At 41.5% G+C, this 9,682-nt stretch overlaps 1 protein-coding gene across 1 annotated transcript in view; it reads left to right on the forward strand.

Annotated features, from left to right (window-relative positions):
* The first annotated feature begins 1,623 nt into the window (after window positions 1-1,623).
* Window positions 1,624-9,682, forward strand: part of NT5C3A (5'-nucleotidase, cytosolic IIIA) — an 83,894-nt gene continuing 75,835 nt past the window's right edge. The window contains exon 1 of the mRNA XM_012638757.1: window positions 1,624-1,761. Coding sequence (XP_012494211.1) covers window positions 1,624-1,761 — 138 coding nt within the window. The remainder of the gene's footprint in view (window positions 1,762-9,682) is intronic.

Genomic DNA, 9,682 nt, shown 5'->3' on the forward strand with positions numbered 1-9,682 from the left:
CCCAAGGCAAAAGTTAATTCATGCCTGCATGCCATCAAATTGCTTAACAGATCACTTTGAGTATATTGTAGCTTGCTGTCTGATTAACAGACCCCATTCCTTTCTCTTTTGAGACGGAGTCTTGCTCTGCCACCCAGGCTGGAAGAGCAGTGGCACTAACATAGCTTATTGCAATTTTGACCTCCTAGGCCTAAGCAATCTTCCTACCTCAGCCTCCCAAACAGCTGGGACTACAGGCATGTGCCACCACACCTGGTTAATTTATTATTTTTTTGTGGAGATGGTCTCGCTATGTTGCAGAGGATGGTCTCAAACTCCTGGCCTCAAGCGATATCCACCCCTTGCCTCCTCAGCCCCTCAAAGTGTTGGGATTACGGGTGTGAGCCATTGTGCCCGCTCGGAACTCCCCCTATGTGAACTCAAGCATTTCTTAGTGACTCCACGTCTTTACACAAGGCTTTCTTTCTTTAACCAATAACAAATCAAACCCACCTATATACAGCCTTTTACCGCCCCTGCCTTCAAGATCTCCCACCTCTTCCGGCCAAACTAAAGTAAACCCTCTGTGTATTGACTTAACTATCTACCTGCAACTCCTGTCTCCCTAACATGTATATGACCAAACTGTATGTAACTCAACCACCTCAGGACCACTTATTCAAGGTTTCTTGGGTATGGTTCCTCAAGCCATTGGTCACTCATATTTGGCTCAGAATAAACCTCTTTAAATTATTTTACGGAGTTTGGGTTTTTTCTGCTAGCATGTCAATTTAATTCGTAGACCAGCCAAAAAAACCTAGAAGGGTAGAAGGAAACAATTTTTCCGCCCCTACAAATATTTCCTCTTGTCCTAACTGAAACTTGTTCCTCCTTTCATGCAAAGAGAGAGCCTCACCAGGCAGCACCACCAGCTCCACAGAGTTGGAGCAATTTCCCCAAGAAGCTCCCAGCACTCCCTGTCACCCCCAGAGACAAGCAGAGGAAACGGCATCTATCCCTTGGTAGATACTAGGCAGACGAGAACAACTGCAAGTCCTGCTGCTCGCAAAGAGGAGGAGATTATGGAGGAGGAGGCGAGCGGGATGAAGCAGAAAACCGATAGCCACAGCGGAAGGAACACCTCCCCACTCCAGCCTAACTCCAAGCCATCTTCGCCCTGTTGTCATAGCGCTTTACAACGGACGCTACTGCGCAAGTCAGACGCTGCCCCGCGGCGCCTTCTGGGGGCTGAAGTGTAGGGTGGCCGAGGCGTGGAAGGCGGAGAACGATTTCTGAGCGGGCCGCGGTTGGAATCAGATTTCTACTGGGGTGGGGCTCGTTTGAACGACCGCCTAGTCCTCATTAGCGGGGAGAGATAATTAATGCAATTCCCTTCCCTGTCCTTGCAGCACTAACTCAGACGCACCTGCCAAGCACCAGCCTCCCGCCAAGAATCTGAGCCAGGTCCCGGCTCTTCCGCTGCGTTCCCGGCCCCGCCCCTCGGCGCTCGTGGGCGGGGCCTTCCTGGGGCGGGGCGTCGGGCGGTTCTCCTGGGCGCGCCCTGGTACTCCACGCTTCTGAGGCTCCCAGTGACCGCGAGCGGCCTGTTCTTTTCCCGCCGGGAGGCGCACTAGGGCCGCGTCCATGGACCGGGCGGCCGTAGCGAGGGTGGGCGCGGTAGCGAGCGCCAGTGTGTGCGCCCTGGTGGCGGGGGTGGTGCTGGCCCAGTACATATTCACCTTGAAGAGGAAGACCGGGCGGAAGACCAAGATCATCGAGATGGTGAGTGCGGGGAGTCGACATGCCCAGACCGCCCGAGGCTCAGGCTGGGCGTTCCGGTCGGCCTCTCCTACCTGCTCTGGACCGCTGCTCGAATGCGGTGGGGAGCCACCGCTGTCGCTGATCAGGCTAGGGTCTCGCTAGCTAGGGGCACACAGCTTAGGGGACCCGGTCGCCCCGCGTGCGGCGACTCTGCGGGCTCGGTGACTAGGGCTGAATGCCCGACTGTGGCACTCGGGTGCCGGTGGTCTTTGTTATGTCTCCATTGAAACAGCAATGCTGGAAACAGATGATTCGAAGACCAGCTACCTTGTGCTGCAGAACCTGTTTCTCCAGAGATAAACTGCAGGTCCTGGGCAGGTTGCTTCCTCTCTCCCTCTCCCCTTCGCCCCGCATCGGTGTCAAACCGTTGCAGTTAATCCCATTGTGATAACCACAGAAGAGTAGCTGCTTTACGTCGGGGCTGCCATGAGTTAAATTATGAAAATGTGCATTGTCTGAAGTGTTTACAGGAATGCCAATCAATCTAGTAGGAATTCAGGATAGTTTCTTTTATATTTGAATGTTACTCCTTCTTATCTCAAACTCCCAAGAAGTATCTTTGTGTTCATTTTTTCCTCCATCGCTCTTGTGTGAATTTTTGAAAAATTTTTGAAATTCATTTCCAGTTTTATCGAATGTGTCTCAAGAATTCCGTGTGAGGTAAATTATAAGTAATTTGTTCCAGTGTTGGAGGCGTTGAGTTTAGTTTTGTTCTTTAATTAGATTCCACTCAGAAAGACAAGTTCCACACTGATTTATATTCTAATGTATTTACTGGAATGTGTGATCCTGGGTATACTCCTGATTGTGCACTATACGTGTGAACGTCTGGGTTCACATGTTTATGATAGAAAAAAAGTGAAAATGTGTACACTGAATATCATTTTAGGTTTAATACTTGGAATTCTTCAGCATCTGTCCTATGTTCAAACTGATGAAAGAGACAGTTTATCCTCTTGGTTGGTATTAGCCTCAGGTCGAGTACAGAAATACTTTTGCATAATTAAAAGTAGCTGAAGTCACAGCTCATGGTGGGTGGGGCTGAGGCAGGAGATTCACTTGAGGCAATGAGTTCAAGAGTGTAGTGGGAGGCTCTAGTGCACTGTGATCCCACCTGTGAATAGCCACTGCACTCCAGCTTAGGGTCACAGTGACACCGTCTCTTAAAAATGAAAACCCACATCTCATATTCCAATAACATTCCTAGATTTTTTAATTAATTTATTTCTAAAGGGTCTTAATAATTCTAAAGTGTTATTATAACTTCTTTTCTCCACCTCTCTATACCCACAGCAGCAAATGTTTTCGTCTCAGAAGTTTCATTTTGCTCTTGTTGCTGTCCTGCTTAGAGACCTTCAAGGATTTTTGTTTTGCTCACAACCCAGAGTTAATAGTGCATATGTGGGGGGGAACCACAAAACTAATTGCTATACCTTCCTGTATATACTTAAACTGTGGAATTATTTGTTATATCACTTCTCTAAACCAAGTGGGGTTAAAAATCAATGTCTTCTTGTCTGATTGGTCTTGTTGGTTAAAAAAATGCTTTCACAAAATCCTTTAATGATACCATCCTAGGAATAGTTTACTATTTTTGTGAAAAATAATGAAGGTCCATCAGGAATACTAACTTTACTCGTTTGTGCTATAGAAATCAGTCAATATTTACATGTTTATGTGACACATTGTAATTCAGATTGTAATATATGTGTAGCTTGCTGGCAGCTTTTCAATGGAAAAAGTGAAAAGAGCTTTATGTTAACTTTTGCCATTTTAATAGTTTGCCTCTTCAAGTGGGATAATTATTTGCCTGGGATCGAATCCTGGTTCTATCTCTTTGTAACAGCTGTGTTTTAGAGGGCCTGCTCTCCCCATCCCCTACCCTCCTCTGTCTATCCTCTACCCTTCTCCCTCAGACAATCTGTACAAAGCCATCATGTTCAGTGGACATACCTCATATTGGTCACAAAAAATGGAACCAGAAACTACGTAACCAAGGTGGGCCTATCTTTAGCTGGCTAAGAGAACCAGTGACTTTTGGGACATGGCTCAAAATGATGCATTGTCTTTCAAGAGTTTTACATTGAGAAACATGAGGAAATTGCTAGTGGGCTATGCGTGCTACAGCTGAAACAGTCCTTTAGAGCAGCAAGATTAAAGTACAGAGGAAGCCAGTCAGAAGACATGCTGGAGATGTCCTGAGTAGAGATAAGAGGAACCAGTTGGTGAAGTTGGCTATTTGTTTCCTTCCAAGCCTAATCATCCTTTTGTGTGTTCCATGACACCATGTAACTATCAGAGTTAATATAGTTTATTTTTAAGTAAACTTTATTTTGTAACAATTTTAGATTTACAGAAAAATTGAGTAGATAAGCACAGTGTTCTTACATATCCCACACCCAGTTTCTCCTATTGTTAACATCTTACATTATGTTACAGTTAATGAACAAATATTGCTACACTGTTAAATGCCTGTACTTTATTCAGATTTCTGCAGGGAGGTGGCCAAGCTCCCCACAAAAAACCGGGTCCCTTTGGTAGGGTTGCAAGGGATAAGAAAATAATAGAAAATTGAAAATAATGGAAATAAAAGAACACACAGAGACAAAGGTATAGTTTTATAGATTTGTAAAGATTATAGGCCAAGCAGGTGCTCAGGGGGCCTGGATTTCTCTGTCAATCTCAAAGGCCAGGAATGAAGTCTTACATGGTCATTTATAGGTAACAGTGATCAGTTGCCAGAGGTAACAGATTTACATAACAGCAGGTAGTTCCCCTTAGGTTAACAGTTTTTCAAAAGGCTTCTACAGATCCTTTAACTAATTCTATCTATGTGAACAAATGGTTACAAAATCTTTCAAAGATTAACTTCTAAGTTCTAAGGTAAATTTATCACTTAACAGAGGGGTTAAACAGAGATATATTGGCTCCATATTTTCTTTATCAGGTTATTGTGAATGGAGACAGGTAGTCCGGAGTTTTAAGCAGAAACTGCCCCTTGGGCCATAGGCGGGCTGTTCGGGCGGCTGTCTGTTCCAGGCGGGCACTCTTTGGTCAGCTCTCATCCTGTAGTTTTTAACAGATCTGCTTTGCTTTACAAAGCAAATCCAAACCTTTAAGTCTGAGAAAGCAGCGCCTTGTGGGATACAGCCCCTACTGTCTTTCAGAGATGCCCTCCTGAGGTGCAACAGCTTTTGATATGCAAACTAACATGTTCACATATTCCTTCAGGGCAAAGCTCTGCAAAACTCCTGAGACATATCCTGTCCCCAATATATTTATATTAATTCATGGATTCAAAGATTTCCTTTGTTTTTACTTGTCCTTCTCTGTCCCAGGATCCCCTCCAGGATACTACATTATTGTCATCATGTCTCCTTCTCTCCACTTGGCTGTCATGGTATCTCAGACTTTGCTTGTCTGTGTTCTTTAGTTTTGAGTAGTTGTGGCCAGGTGTTTTGAAGAATTTCCCTCAGTTGGAATTTGTCTGAAGTTTTTCTCATGATGACCTGGAGTTATGGGTTTGGGGGAGGAAGACCACAGGTGAAGTTTTATTTCCATCACATCATATTAAGGGTCCATACTATCAACATGATTTTTGACTTTAACCTTGATCACCTGGCTGAGGTAATGTTTGTCAGGTTTCTCCACTATTATTTCCCCTCTCCCTTTCTATGCTATGTTTTTTGGAAGGAAGTCATTATGAGAAGTCCACACTTACAGAGTGGGGAATTATGCTCCACATCCTTGAGGGTGAAGTATCTACATAAATTATTTGGAATTCTTATGTACAAGAGATTTGTCTATTCTCCCCTATTTATTTCCTTATGCAGTCATATTTATGTCAGTATAGACTCAAAGATACTTATGTTTTGGCTTATAATCCAGTACTATTTTATTTTGTTGCTGACATGGTTCTAGCTTTGGCCATTGAGAGCTCTGTCAATTGGCTCTTATGTCCCTTTGATATACTCCCATCAAGTCAATGGCGTTTTCTAATGGAAAATGAAATGTTGGGTGCCAAGTAGATGACACTGTGAGAATGAAAAGGAAATAGCTAAGAAAGAAAATTAAAATCCCATTTTGTGACATGTGAAAACTGTATGAAATTCAAATTTCAGTGTCCTTAAATTAGTTTTATTGGAACACAGCCATGATTGTTCATTTATATATTGTCTGTTGCTCTTTCATGCAATAACATGAACAAGTTGAGTAGCTGTGACAGAGACTGACTGGATCACTTCACGCTACATTTTGGCACATTGCAAATCCCAGTGACTCATCTGTAACTTGACAGTATTTCAAGTACCACCCATATATTTGTATGAAAAGATATTTTCAGTGCTGAAATATGTAAAATCTTATTACATATCTGCATTACAAATGAACATTTGCAATAGATTTGATGATAGGTAGTGCTAACTTTGGACCCCAATTAAGCGAAGTGTTACCCAAAAAGATTCTGTGCTTCTCATCAGTAGACCTATATTACAGAAAAATGCACTTAGTTGTGTTATTGTAATTTGAATTTCATCAATAAGGTTGTGGAAATTTATTTTTTTCTCTTGTTACGTGAGTACCTCTATAATATCCTAAAGTGTGTCTCTTGGGCCACAAAACTAAAACTGTTTACTGGCTGACCCTGGTTCAGGAGATATTAAATTCCTGCCTAAAATTTTATGATATGGTTGAGTAAAGCACAAAAGCAAATAATTTATTTGTATAAACAGATCCCGGCTTCAGATACTTGCTTTTCCACTTACAAATGGTGTTGCTTTGAACAAGTTATTTAACCTTGCCAAGTCTTGAACAAACTAACTTTAAACAAGTCCCTTAGTCTTTTGTAGCCTAGGTTTATTTTCCATAGCTGTAAAATGGGAAATACTAGTATCTATCTTGAGTTGTGAGTAGGAAATTGAGTTGTGAGTATGAATTAAAGTATGTGAAACATCTAGTAATATTTGTCCCATAGTAACTGTTTGATAAATAGTAGCTGTAATTATTATACTAAAGTGCAGACTATCAGCCTGTCTTATATCCTGCTGTCATATTATGAACACTAGTGGGCCATAATTTGTATACTGTGATCTTATTTTCTCTCCTCTTTCTTTCTCTCTCCTAAGCCTTCATTATAAAACCTCTACTCTTTCCTTAGCCATCCATTTACCTTTTTCTGTACCCAACTCCTAGACTATATGGTATAGCATATTGTTCCTACGCTACAAACCTGTACAGCATGTTACTGTACCAAATACTGTAGGCAATTGTAACACATTGGCATTTGTGTAAGTGTCTAAACATATCTAAATATAGAAAAGGTACAATAAAAATGTAAGATATAAATAATGCTACACCTGTACAAGGCAACTCTGTTATAATCTTACGGGGCCACCATCGTCTGTGTGGTCCATCATTGACCAAAACATTATTACGTGGCACATGACTATTTAGAAGTTTATTCACAGACGGTAAAATTTTGTGTAAATGACACTGGTGTTTGGGGGTGAATTACAATATATAGTTGTAAGCCTGTATTCTTCCCTTTCCCCAACCTCTCTTGGATTCCTGCAGTTTCAAGTCCTTTCTCATATCTAATGGCCATCATTTCTCACTCTCTACTTAGTTTAACTCTCCATTCCAGTCAGGCATGCCTATGCAGATATCACCTGTTCTTTCTGTGCCCTTTTGACCAGGAAAGGCTACTGTCTTGGTAAAAACAAAGATTTTGGAACAAAGCTTGAGTACCCATTGGAAGTTTCCTACTGGGTAGAGAAGCCTGCTCCAATATGCAGTTTAGGTGTTTGAAGGATAAGGCTCTGAGGGAAATGTAATCATATGTATCTTTCATATACCTTTTTTATATTGAATGATACATAACTTTATAGTGTTTTACTTGGTTCATTCTTATTCATGAACATTATTTCCATATTTTATGCTCTCCAGAGAGCATTTACCTGCTTTCAAATTAACTTAGCATAAATATAAAGCATTAATAATAATAAACTTTTAGGGAAATAGTAGAAACTGTAATTTTGTCTCCTAAAAGAAAAACCCAGCACTTGAAACTAAATAAAACTAAGTGTCAGTGATTAAAAAAACAGCAGTAGAGCTGGGTGTGGTACCACTTGCTTATAATCCCACCTATTCTGGGGGGCTGAGGCAGGAGGATTCCCTAAGCCCAGGAGTTTGAGGTCAGCCTGGGCAAAACAGCAACAAGACCCAGTCTAAAAAGATAGTGGTATATGAATTTTAAGTACTACACATGGCCCCTAGCAAAGACAGTTAAGGGAGAATCTTTATACCATTTAAAATTGTGTGGTTAGCCATTAGAGGATTGGGACTGCACTAATGAAACCTTTCTATTTTCTCGATAAGATGCAAGCACTTTCAAGAGGAAATACATTTTAAAGGAAAACATTTTATTTATTCATTCATTTACAGGCTGAAGTACGGTGGCATGATCACAGCTCACTGCAACTTCAAACTCCCAGGCTCAAGCGATCCCCCTGCCTCAGCCTCTGGAGTAGCTAGGACTATTGGCACCAACCGCCATGCCCAGCTACATTTTTTTCTAGAGATGGGGTCTCACTGTGTTGCCCAGGCTAGTCTCAAATCTCGCCTCAAATGATCTAATGGCCTCAGCCTCCAAAAGTGTTAGGATTACAGACAGGCATGAGCCATTGCACCCCCCCTTATTTTGTTTTGAATGTTTTTATATTTATTTATATAAACATATATACACATATTATACACATCTGGTATTTATAAGAATTCATCTATTCCTTCTGGAGTATGGTAATAGAAATCTTGCAAGGGTTTTGACCAGTTATTTGTGAATAAACGATATCTTTACTATTCTACAGTTATCTTCTACAGGGTTCAACTTTTCCACCAGTTGAGAAATCTGTTTTCCCTCTTTTTTTTTTTTTGAGACAGAGTCTCACTGTGTTGCCCCTGCTAGAGTTCCGTGGCTTCAGCCTAGCTCACAGCAATTTCAAACTTCTGGGCTCAAGCGATTCTCCTGCCTCAGCCTCCCGAGTAGCTGGGACTACAGGCATGTTCCACCATGCCCGGCTAATTTTTTCTGTATATTTTTAGTTGTCCAGCTAATTTCTTTCTATTTTTTTAGTAGAGACAGGGTCTTACTCTTGCTCAGGCTGGTCTCGAACTCATGAGCTCAAACTATCCGCCCGCCTTGACCTCCCAGAGAGCTAGGATTACAGGCATGAGCCACCATGCCCGGCCTGTTTTCCCTCTTTAGTCATCTTTCTTGTTAGAAAGATTATCCAAAAGTATGGATTTTATTTATTTTTATTCAATTTTGCATTTGACTGACTACCCAAATTTACTTTGATTTCCAGTAAAATAATTTAGAATTTGGTGTTCCATTGTATTCATTCCAGACAGTAATCCAGAATATTTAGTGTCATGTAGCACAGCAAATGTCATGGTTTTAGTGTATTGATAACAAATTGATCAACTTTTCCAGTTAGTTAAAATCCCATATGCTTAATTTGTGCTTTGAAGTTGTTATAGAAAGCTGGGATTTTGTAACAAAAAATCCAAGGTGTTAAAACAGCTCTAAAACTGATTTTTTAATGTAAGCCCCTTCTAAAAATGGCATTGTTCTGTTTGGTCTTTAAATTGGACCTAGATTTTTCCTTGCAGGACCTTAAAAACTAAAATATAGCCTAGGTAACATAGCAAGTCCTTGCCTCTACAAAAAATTTAGGCCGAACGCGGTGGCTCACAACTGCAATCCTAGCACTCTGGGAGGCCGAGGTGGGTGGATTGTTTGAGCTCAGGAGTTCGAGACCAGCCTGAGCAAGAGCGAGACCCCATCTCTACTAAAAATAGAAGGAAATTAGCTGGGCAACTAAAA

Source organism: Propithecus coquereli, unplaced genomic scaffold (assembly GCF_000956105.1).
Source record: "Propithecus coquereli isolate 6110/MARCELLA unplaced genomic scaffold, Pcoq_1.0 Scaffold134, whole genome shotgun sequence".
Classification (NCBI taxonomy): Eukaryota; Metazoa; Chordata; class Mammalia; order Primates; family Indriidae; genus Propithecus; species Propithecus coquereli.